At 35.5% G+C, this 27,966-nt stretch overlaps 1 protein-coding gene across 1 annotated transcript; it reads right to left on the bottom strand.

The window, feature by feature from the left end:
• Positions 1-1,455: 1,455 nt before the first annotated feature.
• Positions 1,456-27,966, bottom strand: LOC106871193 (aspartate aminotransferase, cytoplasmic). Its single transcript, XM_014917535.3, has 10 exons — positions 27,749-27,966; positions 21,162-21,343; positions 16,985-17,093; positions 13,350-13,462; positions 11,430-11,534; positions 9,752-9,902; positions 8,068-8,233; positions 5,441-5,583; positions 4,351-4,505; positions 1,456-3,320 (listed from the first exon to the last, which is right to left on the bottom strand). The coding sequence occupies exons 1-9, from the start codon at positions 27,858-27,860 to the stop codon at positions 4,372-4,374; spliced, it is 1,215 nt and encodes a 404-aa protein (XP_014773021.1). The 5' UTR covers positions 27,861-27,966; the 3' UTR covers positions 1,456-3,320; positions 4,351-4,371.

Raw genomic sequence — 27,966 nt, 5'->3', positions numbered from 1 at the left:
AAAGTAAAAAATTTGGTTCTTAAATACATGTATATTTTCTTTCCCATTTTAATTTTCAAACTTAATGACACTCTTGTTTTATTCTGGTCAATTATATGTTTTATTTATTGACATTCCTTGTCAAAGAAGAAAAATAAAAAAATAAAAAAATTTTCATATGGATGCTTAATAAATGGATTTCCAAACTGCTGATAAATTTCCATACTAAATTTATTTTTGAACTTATGGAAGAGAAAATTACATGTGTATGGAAATTTGATTCATTGTACTTCATTTTAGAAAATAAAAATATTCTAAAATAAACATTGTGTTGATTTTTTATTGTATTTCAATACATAGGTTGGCTGGAAAGTTCATAAGCTGACCAAGATACTCTCATAGAATGTGACCAAACGAGATTTATTTTTCAACTTAGTTTCCCTTGCAATCCACCACACACTTTTTCCATCAGTGTTGCAGTGCTTGGAGTCCAATGGCGTTGAAGCTTTCATCCTATTGATAAAAAAAAGTCATCAACAACAGATATGATGTCATCATCACTGTGATACTGGTTCCCTGTCAAGTGTTGAAGAACAGATAATAGTCAGATGGGGGTCAAATCAGGAGAATAGGGAGGGTGATCAACCAGTTCAATGCCACAGTCACACATAGCAGCCATTGAAATGGACTTGTGTGCTGGAGCATTGTCTTGATAAAACAAGAACCCTTTTGTCATATTAGATTTGAGCCACTTCTCAAGACTTCAGGTATGGCTCAAAATCTTAAAAATACTCCACATTTTGTGCAGAGGCCTTCATTGCAAAATAAAAAAATGTGAAATAAAGGGCTCTGCTTGAAATTTCAAATCCAAGCAATACTCTATTTCTGCTCTTTATTGAATTGACTAACCCAGAAAAACTATCTGACCCATACCAGCAAGAAACAGGTCTGATTTGGGGCTAAATAACAATTGTTCACACACACATGCTAAAACTATGATAATAGAGTAGAGAATATGTTGTCGGTCTTTTGGTTGATAATAAATCATGAGTTTGTGCTTGTTACTGACCCCCATACCTGCAATTTTGATCAATATTATTTAGAAGAAAACTATAAGAATGATAATGATCATCCTTTCTATAAAACACACAAAGTCTGAAATTTGGGAGGAGGGGACTAGATGATTACATCGACTCCATTGTTTCACTGGTACTTAATTTATTGATTTTTAAAAGGCGAAAGGCAAAGTCGACCACAGTTCAAATTCTGCCAAGGTTGACTCTGCCTTTCGTCCTTTAGGGGTTGAGCACTGGGGTTGATGTAATTGACCTCCCTTGAAATTGCTGGCTGTGAGCCAAAATTTGAAATCCATAACAAAAATAATGATAATAATAATTTTTCATTTGCTGCATGGGCAGGATATGAGGAGTCATTACAAAGACAATAGTACGATAAATAATAATAAAAACAATCTTGTGAGTTGATGGAAATAAATTTATTATTACAGATATTAAGTGAAAACTAGACATGGTACTTCAAATTTAGCACTCTTTAGTATAATAAGCCCAAGGAAGCATGACATTTTGCATAATTTTGGTGACTGAGTATCAAGGAACACTTGTAGAAGTTTGCATTACCAAAAAGGCCGACTTTGGTGTCTATTTTCCCAATGTTGTTTTGTGGATGACAGCTAAAAGTTTAGCTATTTCAAGGAGTAATAACTTTTTCCATTGCAAGTTATGGGATCAGTTGACTCTGGTGCCAGTAGTCATTAAGGTTCCAGTATCCAGAGTTCTGGATTAGACTTTTGGCAGCAAGAAGATGAAGGATACAATGAAGAATGATTGATAACAACAAATTAACAATTTGAAGGTGTCATCAAATACCAGAGGACACTTACTTAGTGAGGGTCCTTAACAGATCAAGTTTCTTGCAATATAAGTTCTGCAGAGTACCAAGAACTACACAAAGATTTGTGCCACTCTAGCCCCGTATGGACCAAAAGCCCCCTTGTAGAAGTTGGTGCTTATGGGCCATTAAAATGATTCTAGAAGAGTATGAGAACAGAAATGATAAAAGAAGACAGCTGCTTCTACATTTATAATTGAGAAGCGAGTTATTTTTGTCACAGTGTAGCAGTGAGAAGTGATAACAAGTCTGTAGCTTATGTTTCATACAAGCAAGTGATAGTGGTATTTTAGCATAGGCAAAATACCATAAATTTTAGGAGAGGGAACAATGAACGAAATCAACCCCAGTACTTGACCGGTGCTTATTTTATTGAGAGAGAGAGAGAGTATTAAATTTTGGGATTGTTTAATGTGCAGAAGACACAACTTCGAAAAAATACCAGACAGAAATTTATTTTACGTTTATAAAAAATAAAAACAACAACAACAAAACAAAACTTAATTAAACAGGGAAAATATCATCGATTTTTGCATAGTTTAAGGAAATATAGCTTTACATGAAGTTGTATTCAAATATATTGGACAGGGTGTATAATCTCATTTTCTTTTCTTGTACTAATGACATTAGCCATCTAGTATATCAATGTTTCTTTGAAGTAATTTATTCTTTCTTCTATTTCCCATAATTTCCAACAAATAAATACCAATAATAAATACATGGAAAATACTCCTTTGCAAAAGAGTACATGTACATACAAACATATGATTATTGTCCTGTATTTAAAAAATCTAACATATATATCTATATCTATATATATCAGATCAGATTTTTTAAACAGAAGAATAGTTTCAAAGCACAAAAATTATTTCCCATATTTTATAAAGTATATTATAAAAATTTTTTTCTTTGCCTTCTCTTGATGTCTTTACATGGCTTGATTAAATATTAAAAAAAAAATTCAAAGAATGTAAAAAATATTGAAGAAAAATATTTGCCAATATATAGTTTATCTTGAAGCAATTATGCATTCCCCTATTAATGAAACACACACACACACACATATTATGTAAAAAAAGCTTTGCTCATTAATCTGGTATTAGCTTTTACAAAATATAGCATTATCGTTACCTTAAGCCTGGTTAAATTGATGAAAAGATTGGGAAAAAACAAAACAAAAAGAACCCCTATCCCTTAAAGTTGAATAAAACCTTAATTGTTAATAACTCTTAACTTACTTCACACATTTAATAGAGTTCCATAAAAATCTCTGTGTGTGTGTGTATGGACACATTTCTACAAATTTACCATCAACTGGCAGCTCATTTCCAAAACAAAAATTAAAATCAAACCATCAATTCTAAATATACTAACACTATCAAACTGATATTTTTTAGTTTGAAGGTATTCTTAACTTCATACTCAGCATATATCTGAAAAATATATAAATAAAAAAAGAATGGTAATATATTACGAATGTAGCAGATAAGTCAAAATAAAACACAATATGAAAAGGAATAGTGAAATAAAAGTTTGTTTCATTGAAGCCAACTTGGATTGATTGAAACAACAACTGCATATAGATCTCAACGATTAACCTTTTAATACATCTGGTGCACAAGACTTTTCATTAACTATTCTAATACCATCCTGGTTACTAGTTATTACTTCTATGATACAAATGTTCATATTTAAATTTAAAATTTCCATAAAAACTTTTATTCTAAACACTAGCTTAATAATAGCAAAGTTACCCATTAAACTTAACCTCTCCAAATTCTTTATTATTTCCATTAATCATAAAGGCAGTGAGCTGGGATGCTCATTTACACCCATCATATGATGTCAACACACACATACACACACATGTATATTAATAATGGGCCTCTAGTTTCCTTCTGCTAAATCTAATCACAAAGCTTTGGTCAGCCCAGGGCTCTAGTAGAAGACTTGCCCAAGGTGCTGTGCAGTGGGACTGAACCAAAGAGTACATAGTTGGGAAGCTTTGCTTCCTAATCACACAGCCACACAAGTCCAGTAGTTAACTGGTATATATTCTAACAACCTCTGTGATATGAACTCAGAATGTAAAAAATTGTAACAAAATACCATAAGGTATTCTGCCAATCTACAACAAAACATTGGTTTCAAATTTTGGCGCAAGATCAGCAATTTAGTGGGAAGGGCCAGGTAGATTACATCGATCCCAGTATTCAACTGGTACTTCTTTTATCGACCATAAAAGAATGAAAGGCAAAGTCAACCTCGGTAGAATTTGAACTCGGAATGTAAAGATGGACAAAATGCTAAGTATTTAGCCTGGCGCAGTAATGATTCTGCCAGCTTGTTGCCCAATCAACAACAAAATATTAACGACCATTTAAATTATCCTCTTTAAACAATAGAGCACAATATTTTTTTGCATTTATATAATATTTGGGAAAAAGAGAAATTGAAATATACCTAATGTTTATTTTCTCCTGGCTAATTCACAACAACATCGTAGATTGCACTCGCTACATAAGCTAAGTTGCTGCTATTCAGGCCGCACATGTTTATTCGTCCTTGCTTGATTAAATAGATGTGGAATTTCTTAACCATCTTGTCAACTTGAGTTGCTGGAAGAAGAAGAAAAATTGAAAAGTATTTTTCAAAAATCTTTTTTTTTTTATTAAGCACCACAATCTGTAACATGAAAGCAATTTATTAAAGAAAAAAAAACAGGAAATTCCATTGAAAACATTCTGTAAGATGTTATGAAATCATATTCTTAATTATGTGACTGATAACACTGTGTAACACGATTTTTGTCCTTGGGTAGCAACTGTTATTTCTTATTTGCTTACCCCTAGAAAGTATGAAAAAATGGCTAATGTTTCCTTCAAACTTTGCTTTTGTTGATATTTATTCAAACCCCAAAGAATCCCTCTCAACAATTGGCTATTCAGAGATGCACATATTGTCAGCCATTAAGGGACACACTCAAGTGGTTCAGGTCAAGCAACTGACAAGTAAATCTGTGGTATTGAGCAGAATATTTGAACTCAAAACATAAAGATGGATGAAATGCCACTAAGCATTTACCTGGTGTGCTAATGGTTCTGTCAGCTTGCTGCCTTAATGCTTTCACATTAATGCTGCTTGGATAGTGATGACATCAGTTAGTAGTTTCTGTAAACAATAAATCTCATAATGCAAAGATATGTTGTCTAGTCCAAGTGATTGAGACACTTCCTTTTTTCCTCAATCCCAAATGAAATGGCAAAGCCCAAAACTCAGCATGATAAAATCACTCATTAAATTGCCCAATTGGCTAATTCTTGTTAAATCATTGTAACTTAGTGGTTCAGTAAAGAAAAGCAATATAAGTATTGGTGTCAATCTTTTCAACTAAACCCTTCAAGGAGGTGTCCATGGTTACAGTTCAATAACTGTAACAAAGTAAAAAAATCAAATATCAAAGGTAAATACCTGACCTAATAATTTATTATTTTATTTTCATTTATAATGTAAGCTATTCAAGAAGTTTTAAAAAAAACCCCAAAAAACTTACGATTTAAACCAGTAAAGCTGAACATTCCAATCTGTGTGATGATATGTTCCCATGTTCCTGGGGTTTCCAATGATTTTAGCTTTTCATATAGCTGTTGCCGCATTTCTTTGATCCGATTAGCCATTACTTTGACACTTTCTTTCCTGAAAATGAGATGAAATAATAATCTAGATTAAAGAGAGACAGAACACAATATATGAAGGGCATTCCAGAAATTTTGAGACTTTTTTTTAGAAGATACAGTTACATCTGTTCTAGATTGCACTATGTAACATGATTTATGTTCTTGGGTAGCAACTGTTATTTTCTATTTGTTTACCCTTAGAAAGAATGAAAAATGGCTAATATTTCCGTCAAACTTTGCTTTTGTTACAATATTTATCCAAACCCTAAAGAATCCCTCTTAACACATGGCTATGATGCTCCCCCATTAATCCTGCACATGATCAGAGATGCATATATTGTCAGTCATTAAGGGACATGCTCAAGTGCTTAAGGTCAAGCAACTGACAAACAAATCTGTGGTGTTGAGCAGAATATTTACTATAATGATATTTCTGCTTCAGCAACTCAACATTAGATCTGTCTGAAATGCAATGGAAAATAAATAAGTTTCAAGACATTGATGTCTATATCACTAAAAGTCAAGTTTGAAGGGAATAATAGTTATTTCCTTTGGTTTGTAGTTACAAGCAAATAGGAGATAACACACCAAAGGTAAAAAAAAATAAAAGAAAGAAAAAAGTTACACAGTTTTATCGTAAATATTATATATTTAATAAGCTGATCTGCCAACTTTTGTTATTCCAGGTTATAGGAGATAGCTGTAACAGCATTTTGAACACATACTACTAAACATGGTTTATCACAATTTCATTTTGGTAACCAATTACTTGATACCCTGATCTTGCACTATGTGATGAGAAGATGGGTTCTGGACGCATTCAATTTTGGAGGACTTCCATGGGGCCTTCACTAAGTGGTTGGAACCACTATGACAAATGCATTGAAGTCAGAGGATTCTACTTTGAAAAAGATTAGAATTTTGTACAACTTTGAAATTAATAAATGTCTCACCTGAAAAAGTCTGAAAAATTCTGGAATGCACCTTGTCTCTACTACAAATACAACATAGATCAGCAGTAAAGGACTAGGCAATGCATTCATATATTAGGGGGAAGGGTTCTTATAATTGACTGATGATTCCGATAATAAAAAGTCAAATAACTCTGTTAAATGTAGATGGGATAAAATGTGTGTATTGTGTGATATATATGAACCCAAAGTGCAGTGTGCAGGAACAAAAACCACATGGTAATCTAACCAAAACCAATGATTTGTCCAATTCAAATATAAGTGTACATACACACACACATATATCCTTTTGTTATAATATTCTTCTTAATAATCTTCTGAATAACCCCAAATTTTAACTTTATACAATATGGCAATATTGTTTAAAATATTTAACTATAGTACCCCATGATAAAATTTTCCCTGTTTCATTATCAATGGTCTATTAGTGGCTTGCCCCTTTCATTGTCAGCTAACATCTTGATTTAAGATTTCTTTTACCAAATCTCATTATATTGCTTCAAATAAATCTTGATAGTTTTTTATGACTATACCCACTATGATTTCTGTCGACTCCCTCAGCCCCCTTCCTAATAGGCACTGCTCTTTGTTTATTTGGCCTTAGATACACAAAGATTTGATAAACATGGGAGCCAGTCAGGTGGCACTAGCATCGGACACATTCAGATAGTACTTTTTACACGCCATTGGCACAGGAGCCAGTGTGTAAGTTCCAATAGTATTTAAAAATGGTCATTCCAAGCATAGAGTTTGTAAACTGTGTTATTGGATCGAGGTTTTTTTTAAAAAACTCTATGCTTGGAATGACCATTTTTAAATACTATTGGAACTTACACGCAAGGTACAGGAAACTTATACGTATACCATTCTGCTTAAATAATGTGGAACTGCAGATGCAATATCTCTGCATATCTCATGTCTGTTTTCATTCCTCCACTTCACTCTCTATTTCATATCTTCTCAAGAATAACTATTGCTTAACCATTTTCTCGCACTGTCTCCGATGAAGGGATATATAAAATACCCTGGAAACAGCTGTAAGACCTTCTCTTTACAGATGTTTTGAAATCTTTCACAGCCTTGGATTTTTATCTCATTCTGTTAATTTTATATACATATATATATATATATATATACGTTGGGCTTCTTTTTAGTTTCTATCTAACAAATCCACTTACAAGACTTTGGTTGGCCCAAGGCTATAGAAGAAGACACTTGCCCAAGATGCCATGCAGTGGGACTAAACCCAGAACCATGTGGTTGAAAACGAGCTTCTTACCACACAGTCAGGCTTATATATATATATATTACATGACAGGTTTCCACAGAGTTTCTGCAACTACCAAATTCACTCACAAGGTGTTTGTGGGCTATAGAAGACAGTTTGTCAAAAATGGTGCACAGTGGTAAACCTGAAAACCCACAATGATGCCTATAAACTACACTGGTCTTACAAAATTTGTGTGAAGATTTCCTTCTACTCTATGGTACTCTACTCACCGAAGAAGACCATTTGCAATAATCTGACTTACCATTCGCTGTAATACGAAGGGTTGTTCAAGACAGTAGCAACCACACGTGCCCCATGATTAGGGGGGTTGGACCAGATACGCCGCACAATGATTTCCAGCTGGGAACTGCATCGCTCCATGGCATTGGTAGTATTACAGACAAGAACTAGGTTTCCGATACGTTCATCTAGATAAAAATAAGAAAAGTGCATATCAAAACCATAATTATTTAGATATGATCGCAACTGGTTTCATCATATATCTATGTGCCAAGTAATAATTACTAATGTTACATGTAAGATAATTATAACAATCTAAAATGAATATATCTTTACAAAAATTCAACTGAGTGGTCATAGTCATTGTCGTCATCATCATCATAATCATTTAATTCTCACTTTTCCATGCTTGCATGGGTCAGACAGAATTTGAGGAGATAGATATTCTACGGTTGGATACCCTTCCTGTTGCCAACACTCACCTGTTCCCAAGCAAGGTAATATTTCCTCATGGTTTGAGATATTTTTCACAGGAGGCTAGATACAAACAATTAAGCTTGTATGATGGTGATGCTCATTTACAATCAACACATAATGTCAAGACAAGGGCACGTGCAAATGCTCACTTGTATACAGATACATATATGATAGGTCTCCTTTCAGTTTCCATCATCCAAATTCACTCACAAGGCTTTGATTGGTTCAGAGCTCATTCTCCTCCTCATTATCATCATCTAACATGTTTTCCATGCTGGTAAGGGTTAGACGGTTTGACAAGGACTGGTAAGCTGGAGTGCTGCACCAGGCTCAAGTCATCTGTTTTGGCTTGGTTTCTATGGATGGATGCCCTTCCTAATGCCAACCACTTTACAGAGCATACTGAGTGTTTCTTACACGTGTCTTTTATGTGTTACAGGCCTGGATCTCTTTAATGTGGCACTAGCACGGGTACTTTACATGTGTCACCGGCACTGGAAATGACCAGGATTCACTTAGCTTGACGTATCTTATCAAGCACAATAGATCACCAGAAGTCTTGTGAACTTGGCATTGCCTCTGTAGTGGCGCAAAATTATAGCCGCCATTGAGGATGTACTATTCTGCGCATGTGCAGGGGACTTCACCACCAGAAGCCCCTCGAGTTGTGCATGCGTAGTAAAACTCGTACTTAAACAGTGACTTTCATTTTCACAGCGAGTTGAGCTGAGACCTTCTACGTGACAACACCTCACTCCTCCACGAAGCACTTTTACACTGTTCTCTGGCAGGCATCAAGGAAGCCCTTAACCTTCCATTACCAAACTACAAATTAATCAGTGGCTGCTAAGTTGAATGACAGGATTTGTGAAACCAAGCATCATCAAAAAATAAAACCTTTTTATTATGTTGTTAATTGTTCTAATGTCTCTTCATTCATAATGCTGTTGAAAGGTGATAGAGAGAGACTAAAGTCTCTATGACAACTATCTAAAAATTTACACCTCCATGAAGCTCAACAACTGAGGATTATATAATAGACAACACTTTCCCAAAGTTCCACACCGTGACACTGCATCAAGACCACATGGTTGGAAAGCAAGCTTTTAAACCACACAACCGCACCTGTGTCAATATACGTTTCTATTATATTACAGAAAATATGGAAATAGCAGTTCTACAGATATATATCGTTACTGAAAATAGCAGAATGTCTACCAGTTACTTACTATATAAACCAAAATTCTTAGAGAAAGACTGGGCTGTCAGGAATTCAAATCCTCTGGAAGCAAAATATCGTGGAGCCCAGGCATCAGCAACTAAGTCTCCTGTGGCAAAGCCTTGATAAGCAATGTCCATCAGAACTAAAACTTTGCGTTCCTGGAATGGAAAATTATTTATCAATAAAGAAATTGAACAATATAGAATGACAACAAAGACTAAATTGTTTCTTAATGAATAAAGAAGAGAGAAGCAAAGAAGAATATCATCATTTTAACATCAGCCTGTCCATGCTTGCATGGTTAGTCCACATTACTTCATAAGGAGCATAGGGCTGATTTCCTGGTTTCTCTGGTGTACATATTTCTTTTTGGATGGGATTCTGGTCTGTTGCAGGTTTACTCATTTTTACCAGCTGATTGAACTGAAGCAATGTGAAATGAAGTGTTTTGCTCAAGAACACAAGAACTGGTCCAAGAACTGAAAACACGATCTCATGATCACGAACCTAACATCCTAACCACTACGCCATACTTGCATGGAGCAGACATAATTTTTTGAGGCAGATTTTCTACAGCCAGATGCTGTTGTTGTCGCTGTCACTATCATCATTTAATGTCTATTTTTCCATGCTTGCATGAGTTAGATGAAATTTGTCGAGGCAGATTTACTATGGTTGGATGCCCCTGCTGTCACCAACCCTCACCTGTTTCCAAGCAAGGTATATTATTTTCATGCTACCAGACTTGTTTTACATGAAAGACTTGAAATAAATTATCTTGCTTGTAGGACAATGATGCTCATTTACAACCACCACATGATGTCTAGACTGGGGTATACACACACATAATGGGCTTCTTTCGGTTTCTACCTAGCAAATCTACTCACAAGGCTCTGGTCAATCTGGGCTGTAGTAGAAGACACTTGCCCAGTGCGATTGAACCAGAGCCCACATGTTTGGGAAGCAAGCTTCTTAACTATGAAAGGTAATCACTTTGGAATTAAATCATAGTTTTATCTTCTATTCAAAAAGAAACTGTAAATCAACAATAAAAAAAAGGACAAGGGTTCCGACTGATCTGATTAATGGAACAGTCTGCTGGCAAAATTAACTTATAATTGGCCAAGCACTTTACAGACATGTGTACCCATAACATAGTTCTCAGGGAGATTTAGTGTGACAGACAGAATGTGACAAAGCTGGCCCATTGAATTACAGGTTCAACTCATTTTTGCCAGCTGAGTGGACTGGAGCAATGTGAAATAAAGCATCTTGCTCAAGGACACAACATGCCACCAGGAATCGAACTCACAACCTTACAATCATGAGCTGAATACTCTAACCATTAAGCCATACCTAGTGTGTGATGTGTGTGTGTGTATTAAAAAATGCAAGTCACAAAATGGAATAAGATGGTACTGTGATAAGGAGAAGTGAATTCTTCTGCATATGGCAGAACTCTCCTTTGCGGAAGATATGGGAAGTCTGACAGCTTTCTTATCTTCTCCAAAGAAAAATCTACAAAAGACATTATATAGTATTCACCATCTTCTTGTGACACCTTCGAATCTTATCTGATTTTACTTGATATAAATTGTCCTTAGTTTTTGTTGGTCTCTAATTTTATTTTCATTAATATTTTGACCGTTTCAAAGCAGAAGGTTAGAAAGCCAAAATATACTCACTTCACACACATCAGCAATTTGTTTCCATTGATCATGTGTTGGATCGACACCAGTGGGGTTATGTGCAACAGCGTGTAAGATTACCACGGAATTTTCTTTTGCAGCCTGTGGGACAATGGATAGATAGTAGAAAGGTAATTGAAAAAATATCGAGACAAAAATACAGAAACTGTAAATAAATACAGAAGACAGACTAATAAGCTGATCCCCATTCAATTATCTCAGCCCACAACACTTTTTTAGTATCTTTGCCATATGAAGTTATATCTGAGAAGAAAGATCTTACAAAATATTGAGAATGGCCTAAGCCCAAATCTCAATTTGGAATTATTAACAAAATTATTTATCTGATGTAGAATGGGTATAAAAACTTCTGAAATAAATCACAACAAAGATAAAAAATATAAAGAAGACCATTAATAAAAACTTTACTTTATTAGGTAGCTGGTCTGTTATTGGTTCAAACGTTTAACATTTGAAGAAGTGCCAAACAAAGTATTAAGTATATAGGTCAAAATCTCCTTTAGTCATAAATGACCATGGGATTGCACCTAGAAAGTTACCCTCTGAGGCACAAGTCTGGGCCATGTTGTTTATGGAAGACCAGTAGTCACTTATGCATACCAGCTTCCCCTCATCACACCACTGATGTTATCTGAGGGAAAGGGAAAGGCCGATACAGCTTGGTATCAGCGACATTGCAGCTCATTTCTACAGTTGAGTGAACTGGAGCAACGTGAAATAAAGTATCTTACTCAAGAACACAACACCCAGCCTGGTCCAAGAATCAAACTCACCACCCCATGATTGTGAGCCCAACACTCTAACTACTGAGCCATGCGCCTCCACATAATAAGAATATACATGGACGCATAATGATTTTATTTCATTTGAATAGCATCAGTTAATCCCCTTCACATTCCCCAAAACATGCATACAGTCGTAAATTTTTTCTGTAAACATTCACACCCCTGCAGAAATCTAGGCATTATGGGTCTCCCCCACCCTATTTCTTCATGTTCACTTTTCCATGCTTGCATGGGTTGGATGGAATTAGTCAAGGCAGGATTTTCTATGGCTGAATGTCCTTCCTGTTAACAGCCCCCATCTGTTTTCGAGTAGGGTAATATTTCCCCATGGCCAGACATGTTCTTATGAAAGACTGGAAATGAGGGACACTGCTTGCATGATGGTGCTTTTCATTTAGTTATCACACAATGTCAAGGCAAGGAGACAATAACACATGTGCACACACACACACACATGATAAGTTTCATTGAGTTTCCATCTATCAAATCCACTCACAAGGTTTTGGTCAAACTGAAGCTATAGTTGCAAAGGAAGACACTGGTTGGATTGGAGCTGTACTGTGGGACAGCCATGCCTGCACCTGTAGCATTTAAACTAAATTGAGATATTGAAAACACAAGGAAGTGAAACAAAATTATGCAAAGTTGGTTTCTTTATATTGTGTGAAAAAAAAAAAAAAACCCAGCTGCAGGCATGGGTACGTGGTAAGAAGTTTACTTCCCAACCACATAGTTTGGTGTATAAGCAAACCTACAATGGTTGTTTTTTTTATAACCCCCGTAACATAGCAGTTCAGCAAAAGAAGCAGATAGATTAAGTACCGAGCTTAAAAAAATACTATTGGAGTTGACTTGACTGAATCCTTCAAGGTGGTGCTGCTGCATGGCTACAGTCCAATGACTGAAACATGTAATAGAAAGGTAAAAGATAGAAGTAACTCACTGCTAAAACAATGCAACTTAACTTTAGCAGTGGAAGGGAAAAAAAAAAAATGAAGGTGCATCACTTTTTACACAAATGTAACTAATTCTTTCTCAATTCTGCCAAAGAAAATATGTTATTTCTATTCTTAATATTTTCACAATCATAACAATAAGCAAAATAACTTACGCTAAGATCCTCAACCATGCCATTAATATCTAAGCTTCTGCTTTGAGCGTCCCAATATCGGTACTCTTTGATGTTGGTAAAGCCAGCTGCCATGTAGACACCCTTGTGGTTTCCTGAATAATAAAAGAAGCTTTGTAAATTTTCATCAAAACATTAATGATTCTATGTCTATTCTTCTTCAGGATTAATTCTGTACTAATAGTAGTAGTAGTAGTAGTAATTATTTCAAATTTTGGCACAAGGCCAGCAACTTTGATGAAGTGGGCTAGTTGATTACATCGACTCCAGTACTAAACTACTACTTATTTTGTCGACCCCTGAAGGATGAAAGCAAAGTGAACCTTGATGGAATTTGAACTCAGAAAATAGAGATAGACAAAATGCCACTAAAGATCTTGCCTGGCATGTGAATGACCCTACCAGCTTGACGTCAATAATAATAATAATAATAATAATTATTTAAGTTTCAAAAAGTTGCAAAATGAAAACTAAAACTTAAAACAAATTTAGTATGATGGAAACTAAAATATATAAAAAAAACTGTTTTGGTAAAGTTAGTAACAATGTGTGTTTAGATGAATGATTTAAGAATAAAAAAAAAATTCTTAAAGATAAGAGTAATTTATATTAACGGGAAATGCAGTAGGACTAGTCATGGAAGTGAAACAACAGCAACTAGACTGTCCTGTCCAGTCATATTATTGCTGTGAAAGTTTGAAGCAGAAGTAAGGATAAATTATCACGGTAATTATTGAGAGTAAAGATATGAAAAATTCTAGGTTATAAAAAAAAGGAAAACTAGCCAGATGACCAAGAGGCTCTAATTTCTAAAGAGTCTTAAAATAATTTGTTCAAAAGCTTTCTGAATGAGTTTGGAATAGAAATGAATGAAAAGTAACTATATTTATAAAAGAAATAGAAGTTTTTTTTGTCCACCACACTAATTCATATTTTTATTCTGCTTGAGTACAATGGCTGAACACTAATAAAAAATTGTTTCCTTAGAGATTATATACATCATTTTTGTAACCAAGTATAAATTAAGAGATTATATTTTCTTTGTTTCCGTATAACACGAAGCATGGCTATGTGGTTATGATAAATAAATTAGCTTCATAATCACATGGTTCCAGGTTCAATCCCATTGTGCGGTCCCTTGAGCAAGGTTGTTCTAAGCATTGTGAGTGAAATTAGGTAAATGGAAACTTTACAGAAGCAAGTTGCATGGACTATAGCTGTGTTTGGATGGCAACTCGAGCTTTTGCATAAGATTTAACACTACTGCCTGGCCCTAGGGTGCCTTTAGCAGAGTCCACTTTGTTGCAAGTATTCACACCAAGTCTCCCATTCAAAGATAACTCATGAACCATAGGATGCATGCATTTCTGCATGTTGGGCATCATCAGCTACAAATGCTGAACCCATTCTTCAAAGCCTTATAGGAATGATAGTTATTATATGTAAGAACATCAAATAAGTATATTTGTAGACATGCATGGTCAAATTGGAATAAACAAACTTAAGCTACACAAAGAAACTTTGAATAAAATAGGATTTTGAAAGACAAATTTGGTATTCATAGCTGACAACACGTAACAATGTATGAGATTATTTATAGCCTCATATATCTCACAAAAGAGGTAGTGGGCGCTGACAAAAGCACAAGCATTGCATTAATTGAATGGCTTAGGTGTATAAGAGACTTCAAAGAACTTATGTAAAAAGTGACACTAATAAAATCATACTTTATATTATTGCCTTTAATTACCTGTAAAATATCTAAATATAGCATTTTAAGTAAATCTAACAACCAGGGAAAAAGAAAATATGTACACAAAGGCGACAGCTCCTCTATTTCTATTAGAGAAGAATCAAAATAAAACCACAAGAAGTACATAAACTCAAAAGCTGATTCATGTATTGAAAGTCATTCAGTTCAAAATTTAAGGTGTGGGAATTCCCTAAACAGGATTATTATTAAGACCCAGATGTGAATGTAAAATGAATTTTGGGTTATAAAATTGTGAAAATGCAGAGATTTTCTCAGTAATAAATTACAAATTACATATCTAATAATAAATTACAAATTACATATCCAATAATAAACTAGGGTCATTTCAACCAAATTTGAGTCCATTTCTTTTACTAACATTTGTTTTGTAACCCTTATCCAAAGAAAAAGGACATTACTGCCAAAAAACAATCCACTCACAAAAACATGATTATTACTTCTGCCTTAGCGAAGGTGGAGGTATTGTTTTCAGTTGTGTTTGTTAGTTTGTTTGTCTGTGGACAAGATATCTCAAGAACCACTGGATGGATTTGGATGAAACTTTCAGGGATGTTTGGCCTCGTGACTGGCACAAACTGATTAGATTTTGGGATCAATCCGGTACCAGACAAGGATTCTGGATTATTTGTTATATTTACTTTGCATAAAGTATTACAATCTTACATTGACTTTCAAGTCTTTCTCTGATTATCTCCCTTGAAAGCACGCTCATGGTTTCCACGTAAGTTATGACGACATTGCTGTTTCCAAAGTTTTATTTTCCTTTCACTATTATTGATTTTACTCGCGTCTCTATCTTAGTAGAAACTGATGGCTAAAGAAATCAAGCTACATAAACAAACGGCAGCAAAACCATTCAGAAATTGAATAACACTAACATATTCAGTAACAATAAATTTAATTTATCCTTGACAATTTTTAGTTTTACCAATTTTGAATATATCATTCCTGTTTAAAACCCTTACCTACTTGCATTTCTAGCTCTGTCTCGAAGGAAACTTTACTTCTTGGACTCACGTTTTTGTGTGCAATGATGTTGTTAAACCTCCGTTAACAGCACTGTACGCAAGTCCTTTCCATTTTCTTTTACACACGGATAAATTTTTCACTATAAACCTTAATGGTCATGAAGACACTATATCAGTGGATAGACTAAAAAAGGCTTTCATAGAGAAAACTGTCCCTGTTCCCACTACAGACAACATACACACAGCATTACAAACACCCACCTTCATATTCCATGACTACCATTGGGATCGATCAGGTACTGGACAAGGATTCTGGATTATTTTTCCGGTTTTTTACTTAATTTCTGAGAGCGTTCGGGTTCATATTTAGTATTCTCATTTGTGAGAGCAGTGGAGTTTATTTCAGATATTCTCATTTTAAAAATGAGAAATGAGAACCCAGGTTCAAAATTTCCCCAAGACACCTGATGAAGGCTGGAGGGTATATCAGCTGAAACGTTGTATTAACAACAAACAAGATGAGGACAAATATCCATCAAATGTAAATAATGTAAGAAACTCTTATATTGCCTTTTGGTGCAAAATGTACTCTTGCTTATATCACCAGCGGAGAAACATCTCCTGTGCCAAGACCATCAGATCACACAATTTTGACCTTCCTTGGTCTTGTCTATGATGGATGCTTGACTGCACCAAAAGCCAAAATGAGAGCTTCCCTTGTGGTATCTACCAGATACCTGGTATCTAACAGAAGTGGGGATAAATATTTTTTGGAAACCCATCAAATACAGAAAAATAAAAGTAGCAAATGTACACACATATGGACATGGAGTTTTTTTCTCTCTAAAGAATATAATCAAAATGTGATTGCTTACCCCATGTTGGAGTTGAGACATAGACTGTGTCAGCTTTATTGATGGTGCGATAAAAATCAGCAGAAAGACGTATGGCACCAGTACCGCCTAGAGACTGCACTCCAACAACCTGCACAAATTAATATAATATTAGTGGTTGACAAAAGATTGTCTGATGGTGTTCTGAAGAATACAATTATTGCTTTTTTATACATGGGCAACAACCATTTTCCTATGGGAGAAAGATGCAGTTCAAGGAATTGCAATTAATTACGGGTTCATGAAATGAATGATAAAAAGGCAAAACAATTCAATCTTGTCTCAATGAATGTATCTAAATCAGTGGTTCTCAACCCTTTTTTTTTACCTATGGACCCCTTTGATTCCTATTTTACCCATGTGTGGAGGGGAGACCCTCATAGGCATTCAATATCTAAAAACTATTAAATTTTTATGATTAATGTTACTAGGAATTGTATAAAATTGTTTAAATATTTTGTATATTGTAGAAATATGACCAGTTTGTTGCACATAAATTTTAACAACAAAATCTTATGTGGACCCCCCACCCCACCCACAAGGGTTATGTGGATCCCAAATGAGAACCACTGATCTAAACAATATAAGTAATTTAATAATACTTCTGCAGGTTCCCTGCTTTTATAGACAATATAACTATTAAAGGCTCAAAATATTTTATTCCAACTATGAGATTCTTTGCAAGTCAGTCTATTTCTGATGATTGAAAATATACATGAATATTTGTAATAATAGCAAGAACAACAGAATATATACGATATAGGTACAGGCACTGATTAGTTAGGAAGTCTGCTTTGCAACCAAGTAGTTTTGGGTTCAGTCCTACAGTGCAGCACCTTGGGTAAGTGTCTTCTACAACAGCTCTGAGTTGACCAATGCCTTGTGAGCAGATTTGGTAGACAGAAACTGAGTGGAAGCCCATCATGTGTGTGTTCCACCACCACTTGACAACTGATGTTAGTTTGTTTACATCTCCATAGCTTAGTGTACCGGACTTGAAAATAAGTACAGAAGTCAATTTGTTTGACTAAACACTTCAAGGTGGTGCACTGTACAATGACTGTACAAGGAAAAGATAAAAGATATACATTCTTTTGTTCATTGCCATACATTACCTCATATACAATATCCCATTTTGACAAATAGAATGAATGGTAACAAAGAAGCTAACATATATATTGATTTCAAACTTTGGTACAAGGCCAGAAATTTCAGAGGAGGGGCTAAGTTGATTACATCAACCCTAAAAGGACAAAAGGATGAAAGACAAAGTCAACCTCAGTGGAATTTAAACTCAGAACATATAGATGGATGAAATACTGCTGAGCATATCACCTGTCGTGTTAACAATTCTGCCACTTTGCGGTCTTAAGCTAATTTATATACCAAGAGATAAAATGTTAAACAAATCCTTATTCATTTGATGAGAATTTGCCAATATCAAAAAAAAAAAAAAAAAGAATGAAGTAAAATATCTTCAAACAGATGATGTAGTGGAACTTGTTTGTCTAGGATTTGATTCCAATACCTGGCAATACCATGGTGACATTCTAGAAATAACTGCTTACCACATAATTTTGAGCATTCTTTTAATGATCGCCTCAGTTAAACATATTGAAAATGTTTATGGAGCAGGCATTGCTGTGTGTTTAAGAGGTTTGCTTCCCAACCACATGGTTTTGAATTCAGTCTCACCATGTGACATCTTAGACAAGTGTTTTCTACTATAGTCCCAGGTTGGCCAAAGCCTTGTGAGTGGATCTGGTAGATGAAAATTATATGGAAACTCATCTATATATATATATATATGTGTTTGTGTGTATACACATATGTATGTGTGTGTATATGTTTGTGTCTTCTTGACTTGACATTGTGTAAATAGTAAATGAGTGTCATTCATTTCCAGTATTTTGTGAAAACATGTCTGGCTATGGGGAAAAAACCTTGCTTGGAACCAGGTAAGGGTTGGTAACAGGAAGGGCATCCCACCATGGAAAACCTGCCTCAATAAACTCTGTTCAGCCCATGCAATCATGGAAAAGTGGACAGTAAAATGATAATGGTGATGATGATGATGATGATTAAAAATGAAATGAGGTACCATATTTTCAGACAATAAATGCAAAAGAATCACTCCTAATATAGAGTTGGAATTGGTACTTATATTTGTAGATTGTGGTAGACAGAATATTTGTTTGAAGCGCTTTAAATCAATCAATCATCCATTATATATTTATATGGTAGCAAAAAATCAATTGAACATATCAATAAGCAATGAATATAATATAGAAATGGATGCACAGAACTGTATGATGGTGACATTTGTTTACAATAATTATGTTATGTCAAGACAAGAAGACACCAATTCACACATACACACACACACGCAATGGGATTCTTTCAGTTTCTGCCTACCAAATTTACTCACAAGCTTTTGGTCAGCCTGGGGTGGTAGTAGAAGTCACTTGTCCAAGGTGTCACACAATGGGTTAATGGAAATATATCAATAAAAGATGACAATGAGAATAAAACATATAACAAAGTAAATATTACATAAAAAGAATGTGGATGGATTAAATAGTAAGAAGTACTTACTAACATGTTTAAACAAATGATGTGAGAAAAGAACGAAGAAGTTTCTCACAGCTGTGTGAAAACTACAAATATTGGTTTCAAATTCTGGCACAAAGCCAGGAATTTTGGGGGAGGAGGCAAGTCGGTTACATTGGCCCAAGTGCTCAACTGTTACTTATTTTATCGACCCAGAAAGGATGAAAGGCAAAGTCAATCCTGGCAGAATTTGAACTCAGAATGTAAAATTGGATGAAATGCCACTAAGCATTTTGTCTAGCATACTAATGATTCTACCAGCTCCCTGCTTTATGAGAACTACAAATATCAAAATGCTTACCAATTAAGTCTTATGAATTTTTCTCATAATAAAGATAAAAGAGCTAAACAATTATTCTCGAAAGCAAACATGATCAAAGAAAATTAAATGTTTTAGCTGGAAAAAGTTTAGAAAACAAGAAACCAAAGATTTTTTAATTAGGTATATTTCAGTTAGAATTTATTTTCATATTTATATTCTTTTGTTTCAGTCATTTGACTGTGGCCATGCTGGAGCACCACCTTTAGTTGAGCAAATCGACCTCAGGACTTATTCTTTGTAAGCCTAGTACTTATTCTATTGTTCTCTTTTGCTGAACTACTAGGCTACAGGGACGTAAACACAGACACACAAACACACATACATACGTACATATATATATATATATATATTATAATATTAGGGAATGTCAAAATCCAAACTTACATTCAAGGATATTCAATTTAGTAATACCAAATTGAATTTTATAATGAAAAATATATTAATAATCTAGAGAAGAACCACCAAGATGCAATCCAAACAATGAAGGAGATCAGACACCATCAAGAAAAACGTACTCTACAAAATACTGATTTAAAAATCTATAAAATCTAAAAGAAAAGTTGTATTGATATCACATGACAGTTGTAAATGAGTGCCACTGTCATCCAACTGGTGTCCTTTGTTTCCAATCTTTCATGAAAACATAACTAGTCATGGGGAAATATTGCCTTACTTGGAAACAGGTGAGGGTTGGCAACAGGAAGGATATCTGGCTGAAGAAAATCTGCTTCAACAAATTCCATCCAACCCATGTCCACATAGAAAAGTGGACATTAAAATGATGTTGATAATATTTAACACCTTTACTAAAATGTTTTGGTGGGAACCTGATTCAAATCGAAAAATGTCTAGTTAGAATAGATCTGCTGTACAGTGAAATCAAAACTGCAATACATGGTATGAGTGTAATAGATTGATGAGGCAGTGATTGGCAGGTTTTAGGGCACTGGACAGAATAACATGAGGTATTTGTAATGCTTCTCTGTGTGATGAGTTCAAATTCTGCTGAGGTCATTTTTGGAGGTTTTAAAATAAGTAGCAATCAATGGTGGTAGTTTGTGGTATTTGTCTTGGCCTCTTGTGTTATAACAACATTGGTGCCAAATAATAGCAGCCTTAAGGCAACAGTCTTTCTTGAAGACAACATAGATGGCATGGAGAAAGGAAATTTTCTTCACATAAATGTACTTTCCATCACTAAATTGATGAAGTTCCTAAATTACTTACTCTGTTTTCAACAATTGCAGGATTTCCTTCTCCAAGTAGCAACTGGATAGCAGCAGATCGAAAGTCAGGGAAACCTAATATAGGTAAGTATTCATGATTCAAGGTAGGATCAGAAGCAATCTGTAATTCTACTTTGTGAACAACTGGAAGTACCCATGGTTTTCCCTCATTTGTGCGGTAAGCTGTAAATAGTTAAAGAAAAAGAGAAAAAAGAAATTACACAATCATAAAATTAAAAACAAAACATCATATACTCAAAAGAGTGGCAACACCTATGCTTTTGCAGGCTCACCTAGATTAGAGAAGTCACTGTAGTTGATAGTTGATGTTCAGTTTGAATATCTGTGGTGAAACAAGCAGACAGGGCTGCAGTTTTGCAAAGAAAGGATTAAGCATTGTGTTTACTCAGTGAGGGGTTTACAAAAGTGAGACATAGAGATGATGATAGAAGAAGAGAAGGAGGTATATAGAGGGTTGGGTTTAGATAGAGGTAGCAAAGGAACACAAATCAATAAAGAAGTGGTAGAAGAAACAGGGAGAAGGAACTGTGTATCTGCAGGTTAGTGATTGTGTCAGTGAGAAGTTCTTTGTCATTTAGCTGGGAGCCATGAGGTTTATTCCAGAAATGTTGAGAGTTTTTTTAAGAGAGGCAGTTATAACTGTCCTACATTATTGTAATTTTAGCATATCATTACTATACATCTAATAAGCTGATCTGCCAACTTTTGAGCTAAACACTGCTGCTTACAGCTGACTAGTCTGCAGAATGCAGTTAGGACATGGGAGACAATTTGGAAGCTTGCTAAGTAATAACGTCTTGTGTTGAACTGGGCAAATATATTACAGAAACTTATGAAATGCTCCTGACTGCTTATGAATTAACTTGTATGAGTTGCACATTTTCTTTTTGCTGACACAAGGGGCCTGGCAAAGCGAGTCCACCAGGAAGCTCATGGTGATTCCCATTTTCAACAGCAAAGGCATCATCTACATCCACTGGGTTTTCTTAGGCTAGACAGTCAATAAAGAGTAGTCTGTGGAGGTTTTGAGGGAGTTCAGGAAGAGATTTCATTACAAAAGGCCAGGGCTCTTTCACTCAGGTCAGTGGCACCAGCACATCAGTTCACATTTCTATCCTGGTAACCAACTACTTGACAGATATAAGTATGAAAACTCTCCCTATAGTCCAGGCCTTGCTTCCTGAGACTTTTGGTTGTTCCTCAAGCTGAAGGAGAAGATGATAGAGGTAGTGAGAAGGGTCCCGGACACCTTCATTTTGGAAGACTTCCATGGGGCCTTAATGAAGTGGCTGGAGCATTTCAACAAGTGCATTAAGTCAGAGGATTCTACTTTGAAGGTGATTAGATTTTTGTACTTCTTTGAAATTAATAAATGTCTCTCCTGAAAAAAGTCTCAAAATTTCTGGAATGCACCTTGTAATTTTTGTAATTTCAAAGCTGTTTATTGTGCATGTGTGGTCAATACGAAACTCGGCTTGTGAAGACCTGTTGGGGCAAGCGAAAGCGAAATCGTGATGGCACCTGTGCCCAGCATCGCCTTCTTGGCACGTGTAAAGACATTCAATCGAGATTGTTGCCAGTGCCTCTGGACTGGCTCCTGTGCAGGTGGCACGTAAAATACACCATTTTGAGTGAGGCCGTTGCCAGTACCGCCTGACTGGCCTTTGTGCTGGTGGCACGTAAAAGCACCCACTACTCTCTCAGAGTGGTTGACATTAGGAAGGGCATCCAGCTGTAGAAACTCTGCCAAATTAGATTGGAGCCTGGTGTAGCCATCTGGTTCACCAGTCCTCAGTCAAATCGTCCAACCCATGCTAGCATGGAAAGCGGACGTTAAACGATGATGATGATGATGATGTGTGTATATATATATATATATATATATATATACACATACATATATGTAGTGGATCTTGCAGGCATGAAGTGGATTTGATCCTAGATAGCCAAATTTAAATTAACACTTCAACTGCACTTTTCTCATAGTTTTTCTGCCAGAGCAGTTTACATTTTCCAGATGCCTTAGCTAAGCAAAATGTCTTCCCCACTTTACCCTTCTAACCTCTTATAGGCCACCAAAAAGCTAGACTTAAAATAACAAGTACCACCAACGAAATCTATGTCTATCATTCTGGATAGTTAAAAAAAACAAGAGCCCCCAAGCAAAAGTCAGAGAACCTGAGTTAAGGAGAGCAACCATCAGTTAATGAATGGACAGCTAGTCAGGCCCACAAGCAGGCAGCTAATATAGACAAATGGTCAGAGGGAAAAAGAAGTTTACAGTCAGTAACGATAGGACAACTTACCACGATTCTACAACTTTTACTAGCTCAATTTCTTTTCTCTAACAACATCATTCTATCTCTATCTGTGGGTTACTACTAAGAGAACGTGTACACAAACTATACAAGGAAAATCTACAACATCTATCTATACTTCGCATGCTTTTCTATTTACTAATTATACATACCAAGCCGTCGTTGTTTGGGATTTTTTTTACAATGTAACGATAGATAAATATTTTCTTCACAACTTCAATCACTGTTCTTTCACCTTTACATAATGGCAATCAACGAAGAACCAATCCTTACAAACTGATTACGACTCCGACGTTCCATACTATTGTTTACAAATTAATTTCAACCGATACAAAAAAACTTCTACTGTTACATATACACACACATATATACAAGAATTAGATTCAGGTTAAAATGCTAAGACCAAGAAAGAGAATAAATTTTACTTTTTCCTTCATTTACTTGTTTCAGTCATTTTGACTGCGGCTATGCTGGAGCACCGCCTTTAGTCGAGCAAATCGACCCCAGAACTTATTCTTTGTCAGCCTAGTACTTATTCTATCGGTCTCTTTTGCCGAACCGCTAAGTTACGGGGACGTAAATACACCAGTATCGGTTGTCAAGCGATGTTGGGTGGGGGACAAACACAGACACACACACACATATATATACAACGAGCTTCTTTCAATTTCCGTCAACCAAATCCACTCACAAGGCTTTGATCCCCCACCCCATAAATCCTAAAATTTCCACTATTTTTCGAAGTTTTTGCTTTCAAATCATAGTCCATATCTGTAATTTGTTTCTATTTATAAGGCGGAATCCTGAATCAAACAATATCTTGTGAAAATTCCCCAAAATAAAATAAGTTATCAGGGATTATGTGGTGTGCTTGGATCAGAATTCCATCGAAAATAATTTTGGAACCGTTGTTTTGTTGTTTCTTTTGGCGTTTTTAAACCGTTCATATTTGTAGGCGAGAGAAAGATAATTATTTCTATTAATGACTAAGAATAGAAAAAGGTCTTTCGTTTTTTTTTTCCTATAACATTTCGTTAGGTTAACAACTTTACTAAAAAGTGTCTGAGAGGAAATTAGTCAACAAATTAATAAGCTCTTCAAAAAAGTTAGGAAATATTTGATACAAATAAATCATCAATAATTGTGTATTAAATTTCAAACTAAATTTTATATTAAAGAGAAGTAATTAAGAAAACGAAAGAAGTAACTAAATCCCACTTTTACATTTCAACCCATTTCCCAAGTAAACAACACGTTTAACATGGGACGATGTTTAGCGTACCGAGATAATAAAACAGCAGTTTCACTCTTACTGTGGCTTTTCCGATCTGGAATTTATTTATTTTTATGCTGTGTTCATCAAAATAAGAATTTTGTGGCGATAATTATTTGTTTAACTTATTATTATCATGGAAGTGGTCAAGCATTGGGTCCTTTGCTATAAGATTAGAATTGGTATTAAAAATGTTATTGTTAGGCAAGACTTCCTTTTGTACTCCCAACCCCACCTTTTTTGACGGGAGGAAGTCTTTGCCATTATTATTAGTATAGTTACTAATAATAAGCGAACTGGCAGAATCGTTAGCCAGCCGGACGAAATGCTTAGCGATATTTCGTCTGCTGCTATGTTCTGATTTCAAATTCCGCCGAGGTCGACATTTGCCTTTCATCCCTTTCGGGGTCGATAAATTAAGTACCAGTTACGCACTGGGGTCGATGTAATCGACTTAATCCGTTCGTCTGTTCTTGTTTGTTCCCTCTATGTTTAGCCCCTTGTGGGCAATAACGAAATAGGTATTTCGTCTGCTGCTATGTTCTGATTTCAAATTCCGCCGAGGTCGATCTTTGCCTTTCATCCCTTTCGGGGTCGATAAATTAAGTACGAGTGAAACACTGGAGTCGATGTAATCAATTAGTCCCCTCCCCACCAAATTTGAGGCCTTGTGCCTTTAGTAGAAGGGATTATTAGTATTAGTGACATTCTTTCGAAAGAATGCCGCATAATAAATATAGAACAAGACCCAGAATATTAAGGCGAAGAATCAATCGATATCACCGACTGCAGTACTTGACTGGCACTTTATTTAATCGTCCTCCGAAGGATGTATGGCAAAGTTGGGTGGACATTGGAATTAGACACTGAGGGAAAATGGCTGTAACTTTTTTATTTTTTAAGTTTGACGATTTTCGTTTTCGATAATGTGTTCTGTATGTCACGGTCATGCAATTCCCCCTTTTAAAAATTTTGGACCACCCCTCCCCTCCCCCATACACGGGAGGGGGCGATTCTTGGGGGGGGGGGATTTTCATTTTTGACATTGTGTTCTACATGTCCAGGTCGTACGAATAGCCTTCTCGCAACTTAGATGTGAAAATGAACAGCTTACATTTATATTGAAACAGAAAAAGGATCATATGTGGAGTCCCCACCACGAAACTTGATATGCTAGAAATAACAGCTAAACGCGGACAATCCAAATCTTGCATTGGTCCAGATGGACTATATGTAAATAAATATGAAGGAAAAAATGCGCTTTGGCAAACGGGGTTAGGGTTAGGGTTAGGTTTTGGGTTAGGGTAAACCTAACCCTAACCCTAACCAGATTTGACTGTAATTTCTAGCATGTAAATAGCCTGCTTGGTGAGGGGGGGGGAATTGAAATTTTTCAAACAATTTTTTTTCAGAATCGGAATCTCCATAGCCTAAAACGTGGGATTCCGTAAAAAAAAATAAATAAATAAGGGGGGGGGGAGGTTCAGATTACATATAGTCCATCTGGACCAATGCAAGATTTGGATTGTCCGCGTTTAGCTGTTATTTCTAGCATATCAAGTGTGGGGTGGGGGTGTAGGGAAGGGGAGGGCCAAAAAATTTTTTTAGGGGGAATCGCATGACCGTGACATATAGAACACATTATCGAAAACGAAAATCGTCAAAATTAAAAAATAAAAAAGTTACAGCCATTTTCCCTCAGTGTCTAATTCCAATGTCCACCCAAAGTTGATCTCTGAAGACAAAGAGCTAGAACAAATATCGAGAAGCATATAGACTGGCCCCTTTTTCGTTCAAAATTCAAATCCCGTTGAAATTAACTTTACTTATCATCTAGTTAGGATCGATATAATAAAGTACCAGTCATGCACTGAGGTCGGTGCAATCGATTATCTCCTTCCACGCAGAATTGCTGGCTTTATGTCTATGATTATTATTGTTCTAGTTGTTGCTTTACAAAACCGAAAGGAAAGGCAGTTTGTTGAAGTGAAAATGGTACGCTATAATCAAAGATCACGAAAGAATGTGTGAAACCAGAAAAGCTGTGATGGAACACCTATTATTATGGAGCTGCTCCATTAGAGAGGGAAAATTAACAAAGCAGAACAAGATGAAACAGAGATTAAGCAACGTGAACGATAAACGAAGTGGTTTGATTGTAGATGTAAGGAACAAGGTCAAGGAGACTAGTAAATAGTGAAAGGGCTTTTACAGTGACCTCGCCACGCACAATAGAAGAATATAGCATGGAGAAAAATATTAAAATAATTAATGTTTGAGTGTGTGCAGCAGTGCTATCATATATTATAACTGCAACTACAGCTGTATTATTTATAAACAAGAACCTTTTCAGCGAAAGTGATCGGACATAATATATGAAGGTCATAAAAACTGCAGATATCTTTCTTATTGACACTGTACTTACAGAATCTAACAAGCATTTTTAGAAATAATGACTAATTTTTATGGATACATATTTCACCTTTAATAGATTGATCAAGTTCAAATTTTATCTATCTTTTTAAGATCTTTTTCTTTCCATATTTTTCTGTATTTTTTTTCGGAACTGATTACGTTTCTTATGCACAAGTATGTGTATGTAATTTCGCTTGTTTGCTTAAGGCAAACAGAAGCGAAATTTTTAGCATCAAACCAAAGTGTACAGTACTCAGCCACGTTCGGTATTTTAATATTTTAATTTTTTAGAACAAAATATAAAATAGAAGCAATACGTATATATAAACATGTCTAGAATATGCACAAGACACCCAGGTTTTAAATGGAGTTGAACGATTTTCATGCCGTTTCTCAAGGACAACTTGTATGAAAGGAAACAGTTCGAAACACTCGATGATCGGAACAAAATTCGCAAGGGAGTTTGTGTGTATGTGTGTGTGGTGAAAGTAGAGCTTAGTAACTCGTCCTCAAACAGAAGAGAATATTATGCGTTAAAATTAGAAATACATGTATACGAACCACCGACACTGAGGTTAACTTTGTTGGGGTCAGGGTCTGCTCTGTAAGCGGCACTAACGGCAAAAACTTCCACGGGGTCCGCTATCGGAACATCGGCGTATTTTGAAGACATTTCACTATAAAAGCGTGAGGCAGTGTTGACAATTAAAAGGCGGGAGAGAAAGAAAAATCGAGAGAAGGTTTATATCTGTTTCGTGGACAACAGAAAACTAACAACT

Source organism: Octopus bimaculoides, chromosome 18, assembly GCF_046866305.1.
Source record: "Octopus bimaculoides isolate indiv1 chromosome 18, ASM4686630v1, whole genome shotgun sequence".
Lineage (NCBI taxonomy): Eukaryota > Metazoa > Mollusca > Cephalopoda > Octopoda > Octopodidae > Octopus > Octopus bimaculoides.
This window is presented reverse-complemented; position numbering and strand designations above follow the sequence as displayed.

Excerpts from the sequence above, each read along its gene's own strand:
- LOC106871193 (XM_014917535.3), bottom strand. The coding sequence starts at position 27,860 with ATGTCTTCAAAATACGCCGATGTTCCGATAGCGGACCCCGTGGAAGTT. Across the intron at positions 9,903-11,429 it reads AAATTGCTGATGTGTGTGAA|GAACGCAAAGTTTTAGTTCT; the intron begins GTGAGTATATTT and ends TTTCCATTCCAG. Across the intron at positions 8,234-9,751 it reads TAAGAATTTTGGTTTATATA|ATGAACGTATCGGAAACCTA; the intron begins GTAAGTAACTGG and ends ATTTTTATCTAG.